This window comes from Notolabrus celidotus, chromosome 10, assembly GCF_009762535.1.
Source record: "Notolabrus celidotus isolate fNotCel1 chromosome 10, fNotCel1.pri, whole genome shotgun sequence".
Classification (NCBI taxonomy): Eukaryota; Metazoa; Chordata; class Actinopteri; order Labriformes; family Labridae; genus Notolabrus; species Notolabrus celidotus.
In genome coordinates, this window is record NC_048281.1 from 9,610,849 (window position 1) to 9,637,883 (window position 27,035).

The 27,035-nt window shown below is 40.7% G+C and overlaps 1 protein-coding gene and 2 long non-coding RNA genes across 4 annotated transcripts in view; 2 read left to right on the forward strand and 1 right to left on the reverse strand.

The window, feature by feature from the left end:
* Positions 1-14,644, forward strand: part of LOC117820077 (alpha-2-macroglobulin-like) — a 19,480-nt gene extending 4,836 nt beyond the window's left edge. Inside the window, exons 1-28 of one of the 2 annotated variants that reach the window (XM_034693719.1) lie at positions 5,819-5,913; positions 6,186-6,295; positions 6,385-6,552; positions 6,835-7,062; positions 7,198-7,261; positions 7,336-7,481; positions 7,565-7,714; positions 7,839-7,985; positions 8,080-8,167; positions 8,435-8,588; positions 8,793-9,018; positions 9,384-9,510; positions 9,608-9,729; positions 10,132-10,183; positions 10,312-10,395; positions 10,505-10,681; positions 10,828-10,903; positions 11,172-11,328; positions 11,514-11,588; positions 11,743-11,905; positions 12,160-12,347; positions 12,536-12,748; positions 12,981-13,105; positions 13,282-13,372; positions 13,457-13,525; positions 13,612-13,717; positions 14,201-14,242; positions 14,576-14,644. In XM_034693719.1, the coding sequence (XP_034549610.1) occupies positions 6,248-6,295; positions 6,385-6,552; positions 6,835-7,062; positions 7,198-7,261; positions 7,336-7,481; positions 7,565-7,714; positions 7,839-7,985; positions 8,080-8,167; positions 8,435-8,588; positions 8,793-9,018; positions 9,384-9,510; positions 9,608-9,729; positions 10,132-10,183; positions 10,312-10,395; positions 10,505-10,681; positions 10,828-10,903; positions 11,172-11,328; positions 11,514-11,588; positions 11,743-11,905; positions 12,160-12,347; positions 12,536-12,748; positions 12,981-13,105; positions 13,282-13,372; positions 13,457-13,525; positions 13,612-13,717; positions 14,201-14,242; positions 14,576-14,580 (3,291 nt within the window). In that variant the 5' untranslated portion in view covers positions 5,819-5,913; positions 6,186-6,247 and the 3' untranslated portion in view covers positions 14,581-14,644. Of the gene's footprint in view, positions 1-4,724; positions 4,864-5,304; positions 5,423-5,818; positions 5,914-6,185; positions 6,296-6,384; positions 6,553-6,834; positions 7,063-7,197; positions 7,262-7,335; positions 7,482-7,564; positions 7,715-7,838; positions 7,986-8,079; positions 8,168-8,434; positions 8,589-8,792; positions 9,019-9,383; positions 9,511-9,607; positions 9,730-10,131; positions 10,184-10,311; positions 10,396-10,504; positions 10,682-10,827; positions 10,904-11,171; positions 11,329-11,513; positions 11,589-11,742; positions 11,906-12,159; positions 12,348-12,535; positions 12,749-12,980; positions 13,106-13,160; positions 13,257-13,281; positions 13,373-13,456; positions 13,526-13,611; positions 13,718-14,200; positions 14,243-14,575 lie in introns of those variants that run through there. The other variant, XM_034693720.1, reaches the window with a different exon arrangement.
* LOC117820078 lies at positions 3,259-3,962 on the reverse strand. The gene is made up of 2 exons (XR_004632684.1): positions 3,866-3,962; positions 3,259-3,778 (listed from the first exon to the last, which is right to left on the reverse strand). It is a non-coding gene; the product is annotated as an uncharacterized LOC117820078 (long non-coding RNA).
* An 8,470-nt stretch (positions 14,645-23,114) lies between the features above and the next one.
* On the forward strand, positions 23,115-24,922 carry LOC117820558. The gene is made up of 3 exons (XR_004632770.1): positions 23,115-23,301; positions 23,393-23,443; positions 24,516-24,922. It is a non-coding gene; the product is annotated as an uncharacterized LOC117820558 (long non-coding RNA).
* Positions 24,923-27,035: the final 2,113 nt, after the last annotated feature.

The following is a 27,035-nucleotide window of genomic DNA, read 5'->3' on the forward strand; positions in this document are numbered from 1 at the left end:
AAAACTCTTATAATAACTATAAATGTGAAAAAATTAAAGATTAGTTTATATGTACAATATATGACACATAATAATAATAATAATAATAATAATAATAATAATAATAATAATAATAATAATAGTATTAATAATAATATTAATAATGTTGGTAACAATAATAACAGCCGGATTCTTAATGTCTTCTTTTTTCATGATAAAAACTGACTTTCCTTAACTCACCTGACCTGTGTGATACAGTGTTTAATGAGTTACCGTCGACAAAGTCCAAATTAAAGACTGTTTTTACATATTTTTAGAATCAGCTGACCTGAAACTTAATGCAGGTGTGAAACTCCTGACTGGACGTCTCCTCCATTAGAGTCATGTTTTTGTCATGGGACCTTAAAGTGACGGTCATGACCAGAGTCTCGTTGGGCTTCAGAAGAGTTGCACAGAAAGGCGTTTCAGCTCCGGCTTCGATGACTGCAGGAATGGCTACAATGTACTGCCTACACACGTACAAATACACACATGCAGTAAACATTCAGACAGATTTTACATTAAAGAATTTACGATGGGAGAGCTACAAGCCAGAATTTGACTGTTTGTTTTTTTTTACTCTGCTTTCCAAGCACATGTTTCATGTTCATGTTATAGCAATGTAACACATTTGATTACCCTTTTTGAAATAACACAAGTGAACTTACGGCCCTGCCTCGGCTTGCTCCACACACATCCAACTCAGGCAAACAAACAGTGTCCATGTCCACATCTGAACCCCAGGACGACCCATGGCTGACTGTGCTGAGTCCCAGAGACGACCTGTGTTAAATAAACCCTGCCACAAATCAATACACCTACACCCATGTCACACAAACCCACTCAATATTTCTGGGCAGCCCTTAAGTCATCAGTAACGGTAAAGACAAAATCAAATAAAAAAACTGAATTTATAGCACTTTTAAAAATCAAGTTCCAAAGTTCTATGTGAATAAAAACAATTAATTTAGTCCCAGAGACAACCTTTGGTAAATATGAGAGCTGGAGGTCACTGCTGCACCACATCATCTGCAAAAAGCAGAGATGGGATCCGAAGGTCACCGAACTGGACACCCTCCGCCACTTGGCTGCACCTAAAATTCTGTCCATAAAAGTTATGAACCGAAAGGTTTATTTGTTGTTTAAATTAATTGTTTTTATTCACATAGAACTTTGGAACTTGATTTTTAAAAGTGCTATAAATTCAGTTTGATTTTGTCTTTACCGTTACTGACGACTTAAGGGCTGCCCAGAAATATTGAGTGGGTTTGTGTGACATGTGTGTAGGTGTATTGATTTGTGGCAGGGTTTATTTAACACAGGCCGTCTCTGGGACTCAGCACAGTCAGCCATGGGTCGTCCTGGGGTTCAGATGTGGACATGGACACTGTTTGTTTGCCTGAGTTGGATGTGTATGGAGCAAGTCGAGGGAGGGCCGTAAGTTCACTTGTGTTATTTCAAAAAGGGTAATCAAATGTGTTACATTGTTATAACATGAACATGAAACATGTGCTTGGAAAGCAGAGTAAAAAAAACCAAACAGTCAAATTCTGGCTTGTAGCTCTCCCATCGTAAATTCTTTAATGTAAAATCTGTCTGAATGTTTACTGCATGTGTGTATTTGTACGTGTGTAGGCAGTACATTGTAGCCATTCCTGCAGTCATCGAAGCCGGAGCTGAAACGCCTTTCTGTGCAACTCTTCTGAAGCCCAACGAGACTCTGGTCATGACAGTCACTTTAAGGTCCCATGACAAAAACATGACTCTAATGGAGGAGACGTCCAGTCAGGAGTTTCACACCTGCATTAAGTTTCAGGTTAGCTGATTCTAAAAATATGTAAAAACAGTCTTTAATTTGGACTTTGTCAACGGTAACTCATTAAACACTGTATCACACAGGTCAGGTGAGTTAAGGAAAGTCAGTTTTTTCGCATTATTTACAAAAATAAATACTGTTATTTGCTTTAAAATTCTAAGGAAATGTGTTCTTCAGATTTAATATCAGAATAAATAATGTAAATATAAACCAATTTTTAATTTTTTCACATTTATAGTTATTATGAGAGTTTTTTAATAGGACATCATTATTTCTCCCATTGATCTAAAAGTATCTTTCTCTCACAGGCTCCTTTAGTGCAGAATCAGGTTCAGAAGTTGGATGTGGAGGTGCGAGGACAAACATTTTACTCAAGAGCCGTCAGAAAAGTAATGTTCAAAACCTACAAACCAAGCACATTCGTCCAAACAGATAAACCAATCTACCTTCCAGGACAAACAGGTAACCCTGATAGTTCATCTCTGACGACAGTAACAGTATGGTACCAAGAGATGGGCTGTGCTTCTGTCGGTCACATGTTTTTCATGTTTTTCTTGATGCCACTTTCAGAAAACTGGCAGGATGTTTTTTTACTATAGTACAATTTAAAAGGTGCAAGTAACCTCTTTGTTTGTGTTCTAGTGCAATTCAGAGTCATCTCACTGGACAGCAAGTTCAGGCCTGTCAATCAGTCGGTGAGTATTTGAACAACTCCCCCTTTTTTTATAGATCTTATTTTGATAAATGAGGACGGGTATTGGAAGTAGTCTGGGTATATTTCCATGGATGTTCATAATAAGGGCTGCTGTTGAGTTCTAGAAACTTGATGAAAACCAAAACATCCTATAACATGTGTCTCTATCTTCCTTTTTTCCTACAGTACAATGTCATTGAACTCGAGGTAACACAACACACATCATTTTTTTCTTGTGTAAATTTAAATTGGTGATTGGTGCCTGAAGACAAGATGACTCCTAAACATGTAGTCGAGCATTTAGAGAGAGAGCAGCAGTTTCACATTAATCTCCCACTTTTTTATTAAAACAGGATTCTGCAAGTAACAGGATCGGACAGTGGATGATGAAAAGCTCTGATGGCAAAATATTGCAGCTTTCTTACTCATTGAACTCTGAGGCCCGTGAAGGAACCTACAACGTCATCGCGCAGATTGGTGAACAGAAAATCCGTCACAGTTTTGAGGTGGAGAAATACGGTAAGTTACTGTTTATCTTAAGAACTTTCAATCTGATGTTTGTAAAGAAGCAACTATGTTAAACAATCAATTTGTCTTCAGTTCTACCAAGATTTGAAGTAAAAATAGAGACACCTGAGACAGTTAGTATCGGGCAAGAAGACATCAAAGCTCAAATATGTGCAAAGTAAGTCAAACTCTTTCATTCCTCACATTCATAAATAATCCAAACCAAATAAAAACACTTTTAATATTTGTCCAAAAATAATAGATGTGAAACAGAGATCTTTCTTTTCAGTTCATCAGTCCCTAAACACTGATGTATCACATACTGTGGTCCATTACGTGTTTACTTTATGCGTCATCATACATTTCTGTTGAAGCCTTCAGTTTTTGGGTCTGTGACCAAAACTTGAAATGAACAGACTTCTTATTGAGCATGAATGCAATCTGTGATTTCAGACACATCTACTACAACATGTGCTGTTGAGAAATACAGACAGTTTCTGTGGAGTACGGACCAACCTGAATCAAGTCTCTTCTGCAGTTAGATTACTAAATGCTCCTCAGGTTTTATATTTCTTTACTTACTTCTTATCTCCTTTTCCAAACAGATCCATCTTCTCTCTGTTAGATGTTAATACTAAATGTGGGCAAAGTTCCAAATTGTGAGGTAAATATATGTTGGAGTAATCCCAGGGTGAGACTGCAGGATGCTCTGAACACCTCGTTCAAAAAGTCTCATGAGACTTCTGCAAGGGCCAAATGAGATTAGCTCAATTCATGACATCACAGATTGGTGAATCTCTTTAAAAGAGCATAAGAAATGTAATACTTACCGAACAATAAGGTCCTGCTCTGTTCTTTGTTCATGTGGATTCTTTGTCCCTTTTCAAACCTTCTGCGTCAGATTTGGGTTCCAGTGCATTCGGCCATATTTCATAATTTATACATTTTAAATACAGAATTACAACTTTGTTCCATGGCAACAGTGAAAGAGGTTTCAGGAGAGTGCTGGATCCCAGACAAGCGGCAACCTCCAGTTTCAAAATATGAAGCCCATGCGGAAATGTTATTAACTCTAGTTCATCGAGAATCTGCTTGAGGCTGGCTGCAGAAACACCAGAAACCACATACACACCAATTCAAAAAAGACAATCTTTGCAGCATTAATAAACATGTTTACAGCCTACTTCAAAAAATGGTTTGGCTCTACGGAGCTCATTTCTCTATCGGCACACACTGTACAGAGTGAATTTTTTTCTAATGCAAAGGTTCAGAAGATATTAAGAGTACAGATTTTTGCCCAAATAAGGACACGACTGACTTGACTGCCGGACAGAAACACATACAGTAGCTGTTGGCTCGGAGGCTCAAAGCCCGCCTCTTTACGTCACATTTTGACTGGTTGAGTTACGCATTTCCATAATGGCTGCCGCCGCTGATTGGCTTCAAGAAAGTGTTCAGGAACAGATGGGAGATGTCATGGATACTACGTCCATATTTTATACAGTCTATGATCCCGGAGTGCTGGAAATATATTTTTGTTATCTGTCTTTGTCTTTCAGGTGCAACCTCCTACAGATCCCTTGCCCTTAGAGGGTCAAACACAGTTCTCTGAATTGGATCAAACTGCATTGAATAGTTTCCTGAGAAATTGACCTGTTTGATTAACACTTCTTTTTTTTATCCATGTAGGTATACATATGGACAGCCTGTGCCAGGCAATGTAAAAATTGAGTTGTTCCGACCATTGAAGCGCAAGAGATACAGGATCCTTACATCTCCAGACAGGGCCATTGAGACAACACCCCTTCCCTACATTGAGATATAACAGGTAGGGTTAGGGAAAATGGCCAAAAGTGCTACCACAATAAAATTTCCCTTATCAGTCGACACTGATAATTATCACAATACATGTAAATGATTATTTCTTTTAAATTTGGAGGCTGATTTTTGCCCCTGAGTGAAAGTTAAGAGACCTGATGGTTAATTAGCTTGTATCTGGGGTCAAGAACTCTAATAAGCTTCTTGAATCCCTCATTTTTTGACTGTGCTTATAGGAAGCATGTCTTTGCAATGAAATCTGCTGCGTGCGTTATGAATTTTCACCTTTGTTTAAATATCTAAATTGCTTTGGTTATGATGTTTTTCATGCAGTGTCATAAGGTGTCAAAGTGTCAAACATTACAGGAGTGAAGTTTGAAACATCCTTCCATCCACCTACAGTACATCTTCTATTTGAATTTAATCTATTCTATTTAATGGAACTTTCCAGGCGGACAAGTCAGGATGTTCAACTTTTGTTATAAAGATGTCCACTTTCACAGAACCTGAGGGGATATACCTACATGACTCTCTGCACCTGACAGCCAGTGTGGAGGAGGAAGGAACAGGCAAGTCTCAATGTCATATTTCTTAAAGAGCATTAATTTCACAAGATAATTAAAAGTAAGGGATGATATTTAGTAAGCAGGTGGTTATGCAAATAAGAATTCTAACACGGTGAGTTGAGGTGTTCCCCCTGAAATGATTCTAATTTGCATCACCACCTATTCTCTACCGGTAACCGGCTTATCACCCGGCTTCAAACTAAAGACATAACACAAGTCTAAATATTGACCACCTATGAGCTTAGCATACAGGTGGAGCTAACCAGACTAATGTCAGCGAGCAACCGCATCACAAAAGCCATTATTTTTGAATAAACCCAAAAGACCTGTGGCTCGGGTCCAAGGGATGTCCTCAAGTTGGTATGTTGAGAGGAGTCTCCTTGTGCCTCATCATTGGTGGAAACAATAGTTTCACACATACAGGACCTGTTTGAAACAGAGAAAGCAACCATGTAAATCCTTTCTGTCGCGTTAACCGGGATCACTGGACGTCAGTGAGTTAATAAAATGTCCTTAGAATAACCGCAAACACTGGACATTTTGCACATTCGTACCTGCACAGTTCTTAATGTGTAACAGTGTTGTTCATTATTTCAATACAAACTCTGTATTTCACAGAATATACTCTCTTGTTCATCTTGTATGGTTCACACAGTCTTAAAAATGCAAAAAGGAGCACACTCAAACAAAAACTTCTGAAGGTGCACGAGACGCGTTTCAGCACAAAAATCACTGGAGAGTTTTAACACGAAGGCTTCTTGTGCAGGTATCTCACACCAAAGTCAGAAGAGGTTGGAGATCACCTATGTTATTGGAAAGTTTATCTTTATGGACACACCCAAGGTTTACGAGAAGGGATCTGTCGTGGAGGGAAAAGTAAGTGCAAGCAATCACTACTTTCTCCTCAGATCCTTTACACACTGCTACCATGGATTCTTACTCACAAAACTCTGTGCTGTTAACAGGTCAAAGCGGTACGTCACGATGGTACACCCATCACTAACATGCTGGTGTATCTGCTAGAGGGTGGTAGGTGGTCAGCTCGTCTGCTGCAGAATGTCACAACTGACAGCGAAGGCATCGCCAATTTCTCCATTAGCACAGCCGAGATAAACAGAGACATTCAGCTCACGGTGAGTACGGTGTGAAACTACACTCAGATCTGTAAAAAAACATCAACTCTGAAAACTTTATTACACAGTGACGCCTCAACTCCCAACAAAGTATGATTACATTATATAGATGTTTGACCTGAACACTTCAAATTCGCAATATTTGATCCCCTGTGACTAACACCTTACTACTGACATGTACCTCATACAACCCGCTTCATAAAAACTGAACTTTCCCTTTAAAGCTTGATTCTAGCTCAGCAGACACAAGCTAATCTTTTAATTTGTTTCCCTCCAATCTAGGCAAGCAGCAACCCCCATAATAAATATGAAGGCCGTCGGACTCCGTTCTATCAAACTGGAGAACACACAGTGTCACAGATCCAACCTTTAACTCAAGATACTAAAACGATCAGCTCCCTGGAGGTGCAGAAGAAGGATAAAACACTCGCCTGCGACACAGAGGAAGACATCCACATCAAGTTTTTTGTAGTCGGGGAAGCTCAGGGCAAAGCAGATGTGATGTATCTGGTGAGTGAATTACTTTTAAGTGCAATGTTTACCCAACATGTAAAATGAAGACACTTACTTTGAATCTGCTGTTAAAGAGAATGAAGCGTCACAGTGAGGGAGTGCTGCTTTTTCTGTGTCTTTTAAACTCTGTAGGTCTTATCCAGAGGAGCCATCGTGATGCAAGGATCCAAACAGATTGAAATCCAGGATAAACCAAGTAGGAAGAATACACACACACGTATTTATATATACGTTCATAAATATGTGTATAAAAACCTGGTTCTGTTTCAGTGACCGAGGGCCAGATGTCCTTTAAGCTGAGAGTGTCTCCAGAGATATCCCCAGTCGTCCAGGTGGTGGCGTACGCCGTCCTCCCCAGTGAGAGGGTGATCGCCCACAGTGCTGAGTTCACCACCGAGAAATGCTTCAGTCACAAGGTCAGTGTGTAGGCGGATATATAAGTTGAAGTGCAATACACACATTCATGTCACATTAAAAACTGAATTTACCTTCGTGTTAGGTGTCTCTGGAGTTTTCTCCGTCCTCAGCTGTCCCAGGGGAGGAAAACACCCTGCAGGTGACCGCCCATCCTGACTCTCTGTGTGGTCTGAGCGCTGTGGACCAGAGCGTCCTTATCAAGGAGCCGGGGAAAACTCTGAACGTGGACAAGGTAAAGGCTGGAATCAACCACAAATGCCTTTTAGTCTTTTTCTAGGACCAAGCAGCATTAGTACAGACAGCAACCTTTATGATCTCTCAGAGTCTCACCATTGTAACTTTTTCTGTCTTTTCAGATATTCGATCTGTTGCCTGTGACAAAATCAACTTTTATTCCAAATTCAGCTGAAGACTCTTTTGGGTGCCTTCAGATAAGATCTAGAAGACGCGTTGTCGATTACCCTGAACACAGCACAACAGATAACGCTTACAAGGTTTTCCAGGTACATTCACACATTATTTCCAGTGTTCAAGTTTGTGTTGTTATGTTTAAAAAACTCTGTATTCATCTCTTTTTGCTCTTTTTGGATCATCTAGAACGTAGGACTGAAGATGGCAACCAATTTGTTTATTCGAATACCTTCATGCATCACGTTCAGAGGACAGGTATCCCACCAAAAATACGGTATTAAGCTTTTCTTAAATGTTTTTTACATTAGTAATTCATGTTATACATAATTCTACATTATTTTGGGTAATTAATTGAGCATCACAAATTCTGAGGAGCTACTTGGGAGCTGAAAGAGCCGACTCTTTTAAGTGAGCCGAGTCAAAAGAACCGGCTCTCTTAAAAGAGCTGCAATTCCCATCACTGTTGTTATGTATTAATTCTGGTAGTATTTTGTTGGTTGCCGTTTTTGTTCTGATTAAATATTTTCTGGTTTCTTTACAGGCCTTAGAAAACATTACAACCTAGAAATACTAAAAAGTATGAGAGTTATTTCTGAGAGTGTGACTCATGATGATGAAGAGACGGAGAGTGCACCTGTGGAGACAGTCCGCAGTTTCTTCCCCGAGACTTGGATATGGGACCTGGTGGAAGTTGGGTAAGATCTATCCCACAGCAGCAAATCGCATCAAAGATCTTCTACCTTTTTACATGACTGTATGATCATTTTTCCAGATATTACATCTAGTTCAGTATTTTGCCTTGTTTTGAAAGTGCTCTATATATTGAACTGTTGAATTTTTCACCTCTGTGTTGATTCAGAGTGACACTTACTGTGGGTTATATGTTTCTGCTGATTCAGAGCATCTGGAACAAAAGTCGTGCCCCTCACCGTCCCTGACACCATCACCACCTGGGAGACGGAGGCTTTCTGTTTGTCCCCTCAAGGTTTCGGCTTGGCTCCTCGTAAAGAGCTCACCGTCTTCCAGCCCTTCTTCCTCGAGCTCAGCCTGCCGTACTCCATCATCCGAGGGGAGAACTTTGAGCTGAAGGCGACTGTCTTCAACTACCTGTCCAGCTGCATCATGGTGAGTGTACAGTACATGATGAACTTCTGATACCTTTATTTCCAGCTGAAAAGCGAGCAGCATTCAAACAGTCACTCAGGGGCGCCCTGAAACAGATCAGAAGTACACGTTGGTTTCTAAACAGGCGGTCTGTGATAAGGCTGATAATTGGTGAGCACTGGGTTTGAAAAGAGATGCAGGATTTCTATTTTCCCTGAAACTTAATGAATAATTTTTTGTTAAAGTTGACTGACAGCTGATCCAGCAGTGATTTGAAGTCAAAACCTGATCAGTGTTATTTTAAAAAGCCTTCTTTAATATTTTCGACATGGATTCCCGGTTTGCATTTTGAATATCATATAATAGTATTTATGTCTTTTGAACAGGTCACTGTGACTCCAACTCCCTCCTTGGATTACACCCTCACCCCTCTCTCAGGTGACCAGTATACATCCTGTTTGTGTGGCAACGAGCGCAAGACCCTCAGCTGGATCATGGCCCCCGCAGCCTTAGGTGAGGCTCAGGTTTTTATCCCCACCATTGATTAACTGAAAACCAACAATGTGACTTAAAGATTTACGCCGTGTTTGTTTGTTTATCTTCTTTTTAGGGGATGTAAACGTGACTATGACCGCTGAGGCTGTGGCGTCCCACGCTTCCTGCAACAATGAGATTGTGAACGTCCCAGAGAGAGGTCGTATCGACGTGGTCACAAAATCTCTCATAGTGAAGGTTGGTACCTTTGAACTATAGACTGTATAAAAGATGGATGACACGACAGCTCCCTAAAAGTGATGCTGAAACATTTGGAGCTCCCTCTATTGACTGGCTGCAGTATAAACCCGCCTTCTTAAAGGTCTTCAAAATCAAAATATACAGTATGTCATAAAGTTTTCTCTTTTGGGTTGGTGGGTAGATAGGTAGGTGTCTATTTCACCAGTAAGGAGGCTGAGATCTTTGGTCTGAAAACACTACCTGTGCATGAAGAGGACGAGATAAGCAAAGAGATTTATATGTGCTGCCTTTGTCCACAGAAACCTAAAGTTCCTCATATGAGCTTTAAAGTTTAACAGTTTATTCTGTATCATTACTTTGAAAATGTTAACTCTGAGACTTTCATCTTCTTCCTCTCAGGCTGAAGGAACCGAGGTGACAAAGACCCACAACTGGCTGCTCTGTCCTAAAGGTCAGTGTGGTTCATGCAAAAGATGCCATCAACATCCCAATCTTATGGTCTCAATGTGGATTTAACATCTTTGTTTTAGTCCTGAGTTCTGCTTTAATCCCTCTCTATGATTTGTTCTCTGTTTACAGATGAGGCTTTGAAGGAGGAAATAGACATACAGCTTCCTGATAACGTGATTGATGGATCTGCTCGTGCTCTTGTTTCAGTCCTGGGTAAACTGACTGCTTCATTTTGAGTGACCTAAAAGTGCCTCTTACCAACTTAAATCAAAGGTCAGTTTAGTTACCTGTGTGCCGTTAGTGAGTCAGTGTTTCTGTGCAGGTGACATCCTGGGCCGAGCTCTGAAGAACCTGGACGGGCTGCTGCAGATGCCGTATGGATGTGGCGAACAGAACATGGCGCTCCTGGCCCCCAACATCTACATCCTCCAATACCTAAAAAACACCCAGCAACTGACCCCCAAAATCATGGATAAGGCGGCCAAATTCCTGACCAGTGGTGTGTGTCTGTGTTTTTTATACTTTGTTATATTTATAGTTTTTAACTTCTTCATCTTTAACCAAATGATTACCTCAGTTTAATCTGCCTCAGATCTGAAGATGTGAATCTCAAAGTGATAACAAGCATCTATTCTTGTTCCCCAGGCTACCAGAGACAGCTGAACTACAAACATGCTGGAGGTGCTTACAGCACGTTTGGAACGGGGACGGGGAACACCTGGTGAGAGCATGTCTGAGTCATATCCACACGTTTATCCTTCATGCATCACAATCAACCTTTCTTTGTTTGTCTGAATCATCTGCTAACATGGAGGAGGCGGGCTTTGTGACCTGCACTGCAGCCAATCAGAGGGCTTCACGTTGGAGGAGCTCTCATGTCATCCTTCTTTTTATGCAGTCAATGGTTATCAGGGAATAATGGAAACCCTGCAGCCAGTCAGAATCAAGTACTCTCTTAGACCATGTTATGATTTGTTTGTTGTCCTCAGGCTGACAGCTTTCGTGGTGAGATCCTTTGCCAAAGCACAGTCCTTAGTCTTCATCGACCCAGGAAAGATTCAAGAGTCAAAGACCTGGCTGGAGAGCAAGCAGCGGAAACAAGGCTGTTTTGAAAAGTCGGGAAAACTCTTCAACAACAGAATGAAGGTGAGCAGAAACAGAACACTTTGTGAACAAGTCGTCTCTTCAAACAAATCCTTAAAGGGTCTGTTTTTGTGATTTTGTGATTCTTATTATGAGATAAGGAGTCCAAAAAATATCACATGTATTAAGACTTTTAGTCTGGATGTTAGAGGTCCATTGGTGACCTGTTTATAACTTCCTCTCTGCAGGGCGGTGTGTCCGATGAAGTGACTCTCACTGCGTACATAATTGCTGGCTTCCTGGAGATGAACTCGTCTGTTAGAGTGAGTAAACTCTTGAAAGTACAAACAGCTCTGTTGTTGTTGTTTTCTGTTTGAAAGAATTGAAACTTTTGTTCATCTTGAGCCTGACATCATAATAATTCAGTCATTTGAATGATTGTTTGATGATTAAATCATGTCTTTGGACTGATTGTAGAATCCTGTGGTGAGCAAAGGCCTGTCCTGCCTCAAGGCGTCCTTGGGTGACCTCAGCAACACCTACGCCACAGCGCTGATGTCCTACGTCTTCACCCTGGCTGGAGACATGGAGACCCGAGGCCAGCTCCTGAGGCACCTTGACACAGTAGCAATACGCACAGGTGGGTCATCAGCTTAAAGCTCCTCTGAGGAGATATCTGATGAGAGAAACATCAGAGCGTTCAAATAAAGCAGGAAGAGATTTCATAGTTAGAAAACACTACTTTCAAGTGTAATGGACAAAAAGAGCAATGTCTGTTTTGTCCACAGGGGGCGCCAACATCAACACATGCCTTGAGTTACAGAAGCTTTAAATAATTCCCTCTGTGAGTGTGGCTCACTTTGTGCATGTCTTTCTGTTTGTGGCTGATTTTAGGAGGTTTCCTCCACTGGTCTCAGTCAGCGACAGACACCTCCAGCTCTCTGTCTGTGGAGATCAGCTCTTATGTGCTGCTGTCCATACTCAGTGTCTCTCCTTCTACTGAAGAACTGGGATACTCCACCAGCATCGTCAGATGGCTGACCAACCAGCAGAACTATTACGGAGGATTCTCCTCCACACAGGTACCGCTCAAACAAGAGTTACTGTTGATCAGTCAGCAGAAAATGTAGTTCAGAGAACAGACAGCACCTCAGAGGGACTCAGCATTGGTTCATCATTGTCAAAATGAGTGCTGCAGTTTCTCCCATCAATAAATCACCATAAAATAATACTGATCCCATGTCATGTTGTCTCTGTTTGCATGTTTTAGGACACAGTGGTGGCTCTGCAGGCTCTGGCTCTCTACTCCACTCGTGTGTTCAGTCCAGAAGGTTCAACCACAGTGGCAGTCCGGTCTCCCACCGGTCAGCTGGTGTTTGACGTGAACCAGGACAACAAGCTGCTCTACCAGGAGGAGCTGCTGAAGGATGGGACCGGAAAGTACAGCCTGGAGGTGAAGGGAACTTCCTGTGCTTCCATTCAGGTCAGTGAACGTGCTGTTAGTTTTATTAGGCACACGGCTCCTTCCCAGAGGTGTGTGCGGGGAGTTGACCTGGGGTGGCATAGACTTTTCTGTAATCTCATTGTCCACCCCAGATCCTCCATTGGCTTCTGCAGCATATGTGGTCTTCTGATCACTTAAATGATCACAAACTCTCAGCTTTTGGATGCTTTTACGGATGTTCTGATGTTGTGGTCGTTGACCTGTTTTCCAGATTTCTCTTCACTACAACATCCCAACTCCTACTGATGGCACCAAGCTCAGGGTGGAGGTCCAACCAGAAGCCCCCTGTGGAGGTACTTCTAGCAGACGCAGGCTTACTCTGAAGACCAAGACCCTGTAAGTTTAAATCAGGAGCGCTGGTTCCACTCTGGCCCCCACTCTCATCTTTCAGATGTATTGATCTGGACCAAGTCTTGTCCAAAGGCACTTGTAATAACAGTGATGGAGTTCAGGAGAAGGTCCAGAAACTGATGCTGTCTTGTAAGTGACTCATTTTTATTGTCATGCCAAAGATACTTTGGTGAGGAGCCGACTACAAACATGGTGATCCTGGACCTCAAAATGCTCTCTGGATTTGTCCCAAACCCTGAGTCTCTGAAGAAGGTGAGCTTCCTTTAACAGTAACTTGAAACCTGAGTGTTCCCTGATGTCATGATGAAGGTGATGATGACTGTGCTCTTCTCACAGCTCAAAGGCGCCCTGCTGGTGGATCGTGTTGAACAGAACAAAGACCATGTTTTGGTGTACCTTAATGAGGTGAGGGGAATCACAGGGAGGAACAAAGACGGAGCTAAGATGTGCAGGTATGTTACTGACTACGTCGTCTGTTTGTCTTCCACCAGTTGCCAAAGGACACAGCCATCAATCACGAGTTAGAGCTCATCCAGGAGATCCAAGTGCAGAACCTGAAGCCAGCTGTGGTCAACATCTATGACTACTACCAGCCAAGTAAACCAGACATTCAGACCTTACACACTTTTTGTTTGATATAAGATCCTAAAATTCAAACCTGTGTCTCGAATGCCCCTGGATAGAAACCATCCCATATCATCAGTAATGAATGAGATGTTCTGCTACCAACGCTGCAGAGAAGAGCAGCTTTTCAGGCAGATTCATAAACCAACTCCTAACAGCAGAAAATGAAGTCTGTTCATATTACTTTGACGTTGCTATAATTATTCTAATAAAAATAAAACGGGAATAATTAAGTACAATATGCTTCATGGTCTGATCCTGAGGCTGAAGAGACAGCTGGATCGAATGAAACACAGTTCTTGGTGTTGTTAGCGGCTGCGACCCATTTTCAGTGAATCTGAGTGTGCATGTGCAACACAATAACTACACAACAACTACACGAAGAATACTTCAGTGTTTGATTTGTTCACTTTCTCTTCTTCTTCTCCTCCTGATTGTTCTTCTTCTTCCTCCCAGATGACCAGGCTGAGACTCAGTACACCTACCCCTGTGTTGCAGGTAAGTCTGTGAGAGTGGATCACTTTAAAGTTGCTTAATTGTAGAGTTTTCTTGACATGATTTGTGTTCCTTGTTGTTATTTTCTGATGAAAAATGTCTCAACTCAAAAGAAAAATTCAAAGGGGCGTCAGGATTTTTAGAAGTCCTTTTTTGCGTGCAACTTTTGGGTTTTTAAAGTTCTCATAGCATGAAAAGTTTTGTAGTTGCTCCCCTCAAGAGCCCACTATCTTATAATAAATGACCCAGTTTAAAATAATTACTATTCCTGTGTAGTAAATAAAATAATAATCCTGTCATAAAGTGACTCATTCACATGTTTCTGTTCATTTGCAGGTTGAACACCTGTGTTGTCTTGATGGTCCCAGAAAGATCCTACATAAAGCTCCATTTTTTTCAAAGTCATCAGTGAATTGTTGCTTATTTATGCCTCCATGTGTTTTTTTATTATACCTTCATTAATTAGATTCTCTGACCTCTTTAAGAGGTGCACAAAAATCTGCTGCTGAAAAAAATACTCTCATTTGTAACCGCTGATTTAAGCTGAAAAAGAACAAAAGCATGAAAATGAAGAGATTACTATCAAATCATAAACAACATTACATTCTGCTGTTCAAACAGTAAAATACTTAATTTAATTAACATTTTATTTTAACTTCAATACATATTAAACTGATACTATTGGTTTGTATCTCTGTAGATATTTATTCAACAATCAAAGGAACTTAAACAGGTCAGCAAGAAGCCCTGTATCTTTGACAACTACAACTGAAACTGAGGGACAGTCATGTTTTTGGTTTTGGCGCCCCCTCATGGACAAAGCAGTTCATCTTATCTCATTGCAGATTTTGTCTTTTACATGTGGTATAAGTATTTTAAAAAATCAGTCACACATTAAGAACATTTGCTTTGGAAAATGTCCAAAAAAGGTGGTTTTGGCAGCATCTTGTTAATCACTTTGTCTGCAGCAGCAGTTCCAGTAATTATTATAACAATATTGAAATAGACTTAAAGCTATGGGGCGCCATTTGTAAAGTTGTGCACACCGAAAATAACAGCAACAATCCTCCACATTTAGCTCCAAAATGTCATAAAAATGTTTAATTTTATTTTAATAATCACTGTGAAATCCAAATGCAATATAAATATAAATGCTAAATATAAATATAAATGTTCAACGTTAAACCTACATGTTAAATATAAATATAAATATTCAATACAAATATAAATGTTAAATATAAATGTTAAATTTTGCTCTGCGATCCTAAATATTTTGCTGATTTGCAAATTCACACTGCCGTCTAGTGGAAATACCATAAACTGTAAAAAATATGGACGTAGTATCCGTGACGTCACCCATCTGTTTCTGAACGCTATTTTGAAGCCAATCGGCAGCAGCAGCCATATTGCTTCTGTCGAGCCAGTGTGACATAAAGAGGCGGGCTTTGAGCCTCTTAGCCAACAGCTGCAGTGTTCCTGCAGGCAGCTGTGCCTCTCATTGGAGGACTTGTAATCTCAATATCTTCGAAATTGCCGAATTAGAAAAAAATTCACCCCCCTCACAGTGAGAGCACATTGACAAATGAGCTATTCAGACTACACTCGTCTTTTGTACCAGGCTGTAAACATGTTTATTTCTGCTGTAAAGATCATCTTTTTCCCATTCATGTGTATGTGACTTCCGGTACTTCCGGAGCCAGCCTCAAGCGGATCCTCGATGAACTGCAGCTTTTAGCACTTCCGCATTGACTCATATTTTTAGACCGGAGATTGCCGCTTGGGAAATACAAAAATAAAAGCATCATAAAGCGATACAGACTTAGCAATAGCAACTCAGCTTGTCCATACCATAGACTGGGTCAGTTCTGTCTCTGAGCATTGTGAAATCTATTTATAGCCTCCAAAGCTGCCTTTAAAACATTTTAAAGGCTGGCAGTCCAGCTGGTAACCCTTAGGAGTCAGTACTGACAGACTATGGTTAGGATATCTGTATCGCTTTATGAAGCTCTTAATTTGGTACTAGCGGCACCCAATACAAATTCACACTGCTGCCTAGTGGAAGTACCAAAATAAAAGCATCATAAATCCCATGGGATATCTGTATCGCTTTATGATGCTTTTATTTTGGTATTTCTACTAGGCGGCAGTGTGAATTTGCAGATCAGCTAAATATGTAGGAAATTGATAAAATTGAATTTTGCACATTACAGGTCACATTAAAGGTGAAAAAAGTTCTGACATGATTTATTTTGGTCTGTCTTTTTACATCACAAAACCTGGCATTTTAACAGGGGTGTGTAGACTTTTGATATCCACTGCATAAACACACACACACACACACACACACACACACACACACACACACACACACACACACACACACATATGTATAAATATCTATACTACCACCACTTTATCCATACCAAAACTACTAACGTTTTGTTTGTTTCATGTGGGCTCTAATGCACCATTGTTATAAGAGTCTAATATGACTGGCTGCTCTTTGATTCTCTTTTCAGTATGCACAAGGCCCTGTCTGTCTGCCCTTTAATGGACATCCAAAGAGCATTTATCTTAAAAGCAGGAGTAACAGGGACAAGCTTCCACCTTAGGAAAACTTGTAATTAATCAATTCAAGATCACAGGTCTGAACACTTCAGCAATGAAAGAACAGGTTTGTGCATCCAACTTTGACTTATTCCAGGAACTGTCTTGGGAATAAATCCAATGTAAGATAAAGCTTAAATGGATGTTGGTGTATTAGGTCAGATGAGACAAATAAATAAGGTGAACAAGAGTGAGAATATTGTGCTCGATAGTTAACTATGGTAATTTATTGAGTGCATGATTTAAATGGGAAACTTGAGTTCTAGTGTTGTGGGATTATTGGAATTATTGTGGAGGAGCTGGTGTATTAAATTGTTGCTATTTAAAGCTAGGGTTGGTAGTCATGGAAAACTAGCTTGAATTTGAATGTAGCATTTCCTCAGGACTCCGTCTAACCCCCCTCACACATTTCTGTGTGTCACATAATGCCCTTAAAGCTTAGAGCTTGGTGAGGTGCAACACCAATGTTGCATTGTTCAGTAAGGGTAACAATATTGTCCCAAATGTCATTAAAGAGAGAGCCCTCTCTATAACTGTCGTATAAATGTATCAACAAGAGAATCTACAAAGGTAACAGCTGTACTCAAATTGAGTTCTGGGGACGGTAAAATATCTGAGAGAGGTTTTATCTCTCCAAAAATCTTGGTGAATGTTACAAGGAGGCCAAAAAACTTGGGCTAACAGACATCTTGCCTCTACAGCTCTGTCACCATTTCTCTCTTTAGATATTTCTTTCAAGAGATATAAAATGGCTGGCAGTCTACCCCTCACTGGCTTGTGAGCATTATACCTGCATGCCCACCGTGTCTCCATCAGCCTTTGTAATTCTCTTGGGGCACCCTGATACATCTCCCTCTGTATCTCTACCCGCCTTTGGTGCACATATGACCCCGACACAAAAACATACAGTTTCTGCAGAAGTGAAAAGAAACAATAGGCATCAGGGATGTATTTCACACCGTCAACAAATACTAAATTTAAACAATGTGCATTGCAGTGAACATAAAAAGCAAATGGGGCCTTTGATTTAATGCATGCTTGCACGCCTGTTTTCTTTCAACTCATAACCGAGGCCCCGTCATATCCTTGCCCTACTAGGTGGTTTCTGTTGTCACGGCCGTACTTCTGCAGTATTTGTATAATTTCCTGTGAAAGTGCTGCAGCATCCAGGCACTCTGCTGCTTCAAATGTGAGGAAGCTTTCACATACTGACCCATTGTAATAATACCGAGTTACAAAAGACATCGGTTCCTTCTTGCTTATGTCTTTGGTCTCATCAACAATAGTGCTAAAAGCCTCACATTGTGCAACTTCACTAATAATTGAGGCACTGACCATTTCAGCCAGACAATCAATTATTTCGTTTCGTGTAGCATGCCCAAGGTATGTTGCATTTCTTTGTCATTTTTCTTTTGACTGTGGGATCATGCTTGGCTAGCAGTTCCATAATAGAGAGGACATTTTCCTTTATTCTCTCCCTCTGTTTCTTTATGTGCTCTCTGTGCTATGTTTTGTGCGGCTTTGAGGTGCAGGGTTTCTCCAACAGATTTATTGTACTCTTTATTGTACTCTATATTTTCCCTCACTAATTCATCATATTCTGCAATTAATGAGGCTGAGAGAGAGGATGTGCTTGCTGTCTACTTTTCATATTCTGCACATGCTGACATAGCATTAGTATGTGCTTCAGATTTGGCATGGCCTAAAAGTCCCCCATCTTTGAAGGTTGCCTTTTTCCAATTTTTGAACCCCACTTCAGTTGTGAATACTGAATCACCAAAGGAGGAGAGACTGAAGTGCCTGCAGTCATAACAGTAGGCAGTCTTTATTCTGTGAGTACTCTAGCCATTTGTGAGTGTTGTACCACTCCTTCATGAAGGCCCCGTCTTCTATCCCCCTGAAGGGTAAGAGGGAAGAGCCTCAGATGTGGCTGTTTGGGCCCCTCTGCTTTTGACTGGGAAATATCTAGGGTGAAACAAGAGACAAAATCAGTTTTTTAAATGAATGATTTTGATTTTAAAAATCTAAAACTGAGCAGCAACCCATTTGGGTTGGAGCCCACGGCACCGAGATGCCAGCTCCTCCCTCCATTTACCAGCAGCAACCCACCTTAGTAGGAGCCCACGGCACTGGGATGCCAGCTCCCCCTCCCCCATCTACCTGCAGTACCCCACTTTAGCAGGGGCCACCGGCACCAAGATGCCAGCTTACCCCAGTTCTCAGATCTACTATCCCCCGCAGCACGGAGTCAGGGGCATAGGGATGCAAAGTCTCAGCTCCCCCACTCACCCATTACCCTATCAGGCTCAATCCTCCATCATCTCAGGCTTCCCCACTCTCACCGCTTTAGCCCACCCAGCCGCCGGCAATTTCACTTTGGCCTCAGTTACTCCCTCACCTTGCCACCCAAATTTACTCACTTCCCGCCAATCTCCGTAAACAAATAATTGACTGTCAGAAGCTCTATGCTAGATTTTGTCCAATAACACCAAAATTCCTTAACTTGTTCGTCTCTTGGAGGATGATTTCCTCATAATTTTCCCACCATCCTTGCCACCAGCAGCAGGGCTGCTCGCTTTGCAACAGTCTTCTCATGTCTTGGGGTTCCCCTGTCCGCGGAAAAGACAGAAGGCCCTTCCACATCCCTTGAGTTTCTCGGGATCCCTCTGGACACAAATCTATTTCAGGCTTCTCTTCCAATTATTGGGCCACCCTACCTACGCTCTACACATCATACCACAAGGCAGATCCTTCATTTCTCACCTATTGTCGATAGCCGCCTCAGTTCCATCACTGTTGGATTCTGTTTCCTTGAATAGCGCATGTTGTGCAGAGCTCTGTCTCTGGAGCCTTTTGCTAGCTAATTGGAACTGCATAACCTTCTTCTATGACGATCAATTAACAAATGCTCAGGACATCCATCTGTTCACAGATGCCGCCCCCTCTGTCAGTTTCTATAACAGAAGATGGTTTGCAGCTCAATGGCCCCCGGAGCTCAAAAAAGAATGCCAAACTGCTTCTTCAGCGCTCTTCGAAATTTACCCGATCATAGTAGCTGCCATCCTATGGGGTCACGAATGGTCCCACAAATCAATCCTCATTCACTCAGACACCGTTGCAGTTGTTAATATAATCAACAAAGGATGATCCAATGCCTCTTTAATGATGCCATTCATGTGTCGCCTAACTTGGCACTTCTTCACTCACTCCTACATTTTCCGCGGAGCTCATGTCCCCGGCCACTCAAATGTCATAGCTGACTCTCTCTCTTGTTTCTCATTTCAGAAACTCAGATGCTTGGCTCCATTCGCAGACACCTACCTGACACAAGTTCCACCATATTCTGTCCTGGCATTCAACATCTAAACCCTGCACTAACACAGCTGATTATCAAATCACAGAATAGCATTATTAATAGTCTGTCTCCTTCAACCCTTTCATCTTACTGGTATGCTTGGAAAAGCTTTGAACACTTTCACAACCAGTATAATATTGTCTTTCCGTCTTTCGTCATAGTCACCTTAACCTGTTTCATAACCTATGCCCATTCCACTATGACCATTAAAACGCAAACCATAAAAGTTTACCTTAGCAGCATCAGTTTCTTTTCTAAACTCCTGACTGGCAGCAAAGGCCTGGCTCTCAACCATCCCCAAATTACTTCCCTCCTCAAGGGGCTCAAGCACCGAGAACCAGCTCCAAACCCTCGCCGCCTCCCTCTCACGCTAGATCTCCTGTCAGTCTGCCTCCAAACAATCCGCTCCGGGTATAGTACCCCGCAGGTCGCTCTGACTCTCGAAGCCATGTTCCTGCTCGCATTCTATGCATTCTAACGCCTGCGTGTCTGACTTGTCACTTTTCTCAGACGATGCCATAGTGTATCATCTGAAACAAACCAAAACCAATCAGTTAGGCCAGCCAACTCTGGTGTTCTACTTCCAAAACCAATCCCTGCTTAGCCCATTTGAGACTCTGGCTAACTACATGCAATTTCGAACATCACAGGCCGATCCACCATTCTCTCCTCTATTCTCGTTTGAGCATGGACAAATAGTTACTCGTTTCTGGTTCCACAAACATTTACTCCAAATTCTCAACTCATGGAATCTCCCCCGATCATTACTTCGGACACTCATTTAGAATCGGAGCCGCTACCACTGCATCTTGCAATGGCATACCAGAACATCAAATTAAGATAATGGGCTGTTGGTCCTTGCAAGCCTAATCATAGATACATTCATTCTGATTTGAAAGACCTCAAATCGGCTCAACACAGCCTCTGTAACTAAAAGCTTTTTGGGGTTCGTTGTGCCCGGGTGCTACGACTGATCCCCTACCAAGCTTCCCCAAAGCGACTACGAGTTCAAAATTGATTAATACAATAATCCGTAATCAATAAACTATCTTTCAAATCTCATTCTGTTGTTGGTGTGGTCCTTGCTAGTGAAAGATTTAATGTTAACCAGTAGAATCCTTAGCTTTACCTAACTTATTACTAACTGTAACATACTCTTTAAGATTTAATGTTCTATGTTGAAGCTCAAGATTTCCACTTTTTAAAACATAGTAGGCAGTGCACAATGTGACTGTTGCTTCTCGTCATTTGGAAGTTATAAGAGCGTCTGGATGTTGGGCACAGAGTAAACATGTTCCTCCAAAGGGCGCAGGTATAACGCAGCCTTTCTCCAGATGTTGGTGGTGGAAGGGGCGGAGCTACTCCTCCGCTCATTCATTGTTGAGGCTATTTATAGCTCTCAGTCGGAAAGAGCTGCGTGAGAGATGGCTGAGTTAAAAAAAAGAAAAAAGAATAAATTAACTTTCTCATAATTTGATATCTTGATTTAATCCCTTTCTGACCTCCATCCTTAAGACCGACATGAATTGAACTTGAGCCTTGTTTTCGTGAGATTAGTTTTCTTTCTTTCCTCTCCTCCTTTGACTGTGCAGTTACATTTGCAAACATTCAAACACACATTAACAAACATAATACTGATTTATTTCTTGGAAGTCACATTCCTATGCTGGCTTCCTCCTCTCTTAAACACATGCACTCATCACACACCATTATTATTTATTAACCTTAATCAAGAGTACACAATTAATTATTTTTCATGTCTTTTATCCAATCAAAAATATATAGCCTAAAAAACATCTCTGTCTGTTTAAACTGGTTAATATGTGGGCATTCCTTCAGCATGGCAGAAGGTTCCCGCAGTCCTTGACTCCACAATGGCTGCAGTTCATTAATGTTACCAAATACACACTGACATAGTAGAAACTAAAACTGTTCAGGGGTCGTATTAACTGTCTGTTACAATCTTTACAAAGGTTTTACAGCAGCCAATTCATCTAACTCCAATCACTCCTTCTAAAATCTTGTAATGGAGCCTGTTGACTCTTCTAGCTAACAAAAGAAAGCCTGTATTCTAACCGAAATGCTTTGAACTAGTGATCCAAAAAGGACTTTATCATCAGATAGAGTGGGCACAATGATGGGCATATTTAAGACAATTAAACATTACATGTGCCAAAGTGTTTGCTAGATGAATGCTTCCACAGGAATTTTCTGATTTTTCATTATTCAGCTCTACAGACAGTTGATCTACATGTTAGAGTTCAACACCGTGTCCTGAATATGAACCTATTTTTTGCACTTCACTATCTTCATACTTGCGCTTCCTCTTGCAGCATTAGTGATCATGATATGTAAGATCTATCCTGAATGTTCAGACAGAAATGGAGGTAAGGCTAATATCTTTCCTCCTTCTTGTGTTGAGGCTTTGTTGACTACTTTGCTTTCTTCTATGCGTTTATGCTTTTCAACTTCCGGATCACAGCGTCATGTGCAAACTTTGTAGCATGTGCAGAACACTGAGACCATTTTGAGGCCGCTTGAGGTGTGCACATGAGAAAAATTGATCCCTGGCTACTAGGTGTATTAGTGTACCCTCCAGAAATTCAACTTGGAGCTATTTCAGTATATGTTTACATGTGTTTGATAAGTCCAGTTTTATTCCGACCAACACAATAATTCATTTTTTTAACACAATGTAAACGTACTGAGAGCCTCCCTCGCCACTCATAGGACACTTTTGTTCCATCCAGTTTAACTGTGCAGATATTTAAGGGCAGGTAGATGGTTGAGGGAGTGCTTTCATGTGAGGCCAGTGCCAAGCTTATCCTTCAGTTAACACTCAACAGCTGAACTGGTTCACACAAAATGGTTGTGATAGTTTTTCATTTTACATTTTTATTGTCTTACATAGTCTGAGCACTTTGAGCATCTTACTGAACCAGTGTGGTCTGAAGTGTTTGGAAAAGGCCCTACAATCACATAACATTATGCTGAATGAGTTTGGACATTTGTTAACTTCATCTTTTTACTTTTTCTTGCAGCAGAAGTGGTGAGGATGGCTCGGTGAGGCAGTTATCATGGATGCTCAGGAAGAATGAAGGTAAGGCTGAGTTCTTTGCCTTTTTTGTGATCATGCAAGCAGTGTAGCTATTAGTCCTGTTTTTAACGGCTCTTTCAACTTCTTTTTGTAGCTTTAATGGTCTGTGTGAAGAAGAATCATGGAAAATCAAGACGAAACTCAGGTAAATAATAATTTAATAACACCAGGTCCTCCACAATAATCCCAATAATCCATTAAAATCCCAAAACACTAGAATTAGAGTTTCCCATTTAAATCATGCACTCAATAAATTACCATAGTTAACTATCCAGCACAATATTCTCACTCTTGTTCACCTTATTTATTTTTCTCATCTGACCTAATACACCAACATCCATTTAAGCTTTATCTTAGATTGGATTTATTCCCAAGACAGTTCCTGGAAAAAATCAAAGTTAGATGCACAAACCTGTTCTTTCATTGCTCGAGTGTTCACACCTGTGATCTTGAATTGATGAATTCCAAGTTTTCCTAAGGTGGAAGCTTTTCGCTGTTACTCCTGCTTTAAGATAAATGCTCTTTTGATGTCCATTAAAGGGCAGACACTACAGGGCCCTGTGCAAAAAGACTGAAAAGAGAATCAAAGAGCAGCCAGTCATATTATACTCTTATGACAATGGTGCATTAGAGCCCACATGAAACAAAGCATTAGTAGTTTTGGTATGGATAAAGTGCTGGTAGTAAAGACCTAAACTGCAGATTTATGATAAAAAGGTGCAGAATTAAAATAAACATGATAACAAATCATTTTGCACCTGCACGTCAGTTTCCAAAAGGGCACGAGTGAAGTTTTTAGTGTTGTAGATTTTTGCTATTACCCAAGAACTAGATCCATAATCTGAGGGGAGAGCCACACTGAGCCACTGAGCCAAGGTTGGCAGTACAATCACCAGGTCCTGCAGCCCACATGCTGAAGTTTCCTTAGTCAAGACAATGAGTCCCAAAAACGTGCCCCTGGCAGCTGCACCAGTGATGAATGAGTGGGGTCAGATATTACTGATGGGTGCATTACATAATAGCCTCTGCCATCAGTCTGTGAACTGGGGAAAATGTTCACAATTAAAGTCCCTTCATGTTACGTAGTCCAAAAAACTTTACTTTGAAATGGCTATAACAGGAAGCAGCATGTTGTCAGGTATAGTAACTTGACATTTGACAAAAAGTGTGGGTACCATTGAATTAGTGAAATATATGACATTTCTTTTTTTTCTCAGTTAATACTCACACATTGACTCGGTCAGCAGTTCCTGCTCTGTATTTATTAAACTTGCTTCCTGAAACGGGCCCATGGACACAAGCACTCGGGTTGAACTCTGAATGTAAAAAGGGATACCAAGCGTGTAACTGGAGCCCTGGGTCATCAGTGATTTAACCAGTCATCTCAGTGGTGGGTGATGATTTCTAGAATTTATGTCAGTTGTTGATGTTTGGATGCTTCAGGTTCATGTTATTACTGTTAATGTGCTGATATTGTGTTTCCAATTGTAACTTGGAAAAAAAAACACCATTTGTGCATTACCTTGGTGACTTTGTTTACACAGTATTTTTGCATTCCATGTAAAATGATGATCAACACTGGTATCTGAAATACCAGTCTAATAAAGATGCTCTAATATATAAATGATGTGTTTGAAATTGATCTGTTGTTTGTAAGTGAACAGCTACAAAGCTACACCATCAAATTTAACATGCCACAGTTACCACTGTAATTATAAGGCATAGGCTTAAGATACACTTCAAACAAGGAACACAAATATAAACACAACACTTTTGTTTTTGCTCCCATTTTTCATGAGCTGAACTCAAAGATCTAAGACTTTATCTATGGGCAACAGCTCTGGTGGACATTCCTGTTGTCAGCATGCCAGTTGCATGCTCCCTCAAAACTTGTGACATGTGGCATTGTGCTGTGTGATGCAACTTCACATTTTGGAGTGGCCTTATATTTTTGCCAGCCGAAAGCACACCTGTGCAATAACCATGCTGTGTAATCAGCATCTTGTTGTGCCACACCTGCGAAGTGAATGGATTATCTCGGCAAAGGAAGTGCTCAATAACACAGAGTTAGATCAATTTGTAACAATATTTGAGAGAAATATGCCTTTTGTGTACATAGACAAAATCGTAGATCCTGAGTTCAGCTCATGAAAATGGGAGCAAAACAAAAGTGTTTAAATTTTTGTTCAGTGGATGATTCACATTGTGTCGTGTTAAGGGTGTTGTTACTCTGGTCGCCCACTGGAGGGCCTCAAAAGCTCAGATGATAAAACCATTTAGACTGTTCTGACTTTTAGTGTAAGTTCACAGATAAAGTTGCAGAAACAAGATCACACTAAAGACCATCATATACCGCACAACACATATTTCTGCAGGCAGTATCATCAGACTTCACGATGAACAGCCGTCTGCTGCAACTGAGCAGAGTTTCAAGCACATTTGGTTCCTTTGAGCTATTATTACCTGACAACTAAACTTACATACACTCAAGTTTTATTACATTACATGCTGTTATTTAGTATTTCTGCTTTGCAGCCATGTTGTATTTTAAGTCAGGTGTTAATTTAACAGACTAAGAGTTAACAAACTCCAGGTGACTAGCAACTTTTTCCTTCATACCTTGTTATATAATGGTGCACCGAACAAGATACTCAAGATATTAAAGACAAAGCCTCACCTCTGGGTTCAAATTCATCTAAGCAAAGTAAAAGGTTTATGAGTTTAAAATCAGTGTGCAGTTTACAGTGAATCAGAGCCAGAATCAGAAATACTTTATTTATCCGGGGAGGGAAATTCAGTCAGTACAGAGCTATTATAAACAGTATGTTAGAAAGTCAAAATGTTAATAGAAGAAGGAATAAAATAAGATATAATACAAATAAAATTAAAACAGAATAATAATAAAGTGTATACAGAAGCGCAGAATAGTTAGAATTAGCTATGTACAAAAGCGCTGGGAAAGTGTAGTCTTCAAAACTATATTAGTTTTACATTTTTAATTATTCATAATTTTTATCTCATAGAAAAGATACAAAAGATTAGAATGAGGTCATAAGCTTGGAGGAATATTCAATCAAGATACTTTTAATTGTCACACCTAAAACATACATACATGCATACAACTCCCTCACCTGTAGAGGGCGTACGAGTGCTGTGTAACATTCAGCTCAAACACTCACTAAGGCCTTTGTTGCAGACAAGAAATCTCTCTCTTAAGCAGCACGATGAAGATTTTATCTTTGACTAACCAAAAAGTGTTTCTGTTCCTACGCCGGTCAGCGAGGTAGAAAACAATCCTGATCGTCTTGCACCATTCTGCCATAAAGTGCAGCTGTCGGCCTACATTAACACATCTGTGAAAAGCTGAGCCGGCTGAAAATTGGAAGAAAAACTCTCGGACAGCAGAGGCATCAGAAACTTTTGCCCTCAAATGTGTTTTCCACTTTAATAATGGATCCCATTCATAATACATTATTGACAGGACTAAGAACTGTATTTTGAGAATGGAAAAAATGTACTTTAATTCATTTCTGCACAACACACCGTCATGTTTTACAGCTAAGTCCAAGTAAGCCAATATTTAAATATATGAACCTATATAGGAGAGTTTCCCACAACCCCCTGGGTAGCAGTTCTCATCGAGCCTAAAATACTCAACCCTGTTGACCTTCCTCCACAAAGTCCACCACCATCCATCCCAACCCACCAAAATCTGTCTGCTGCCTTTGAATTATAAC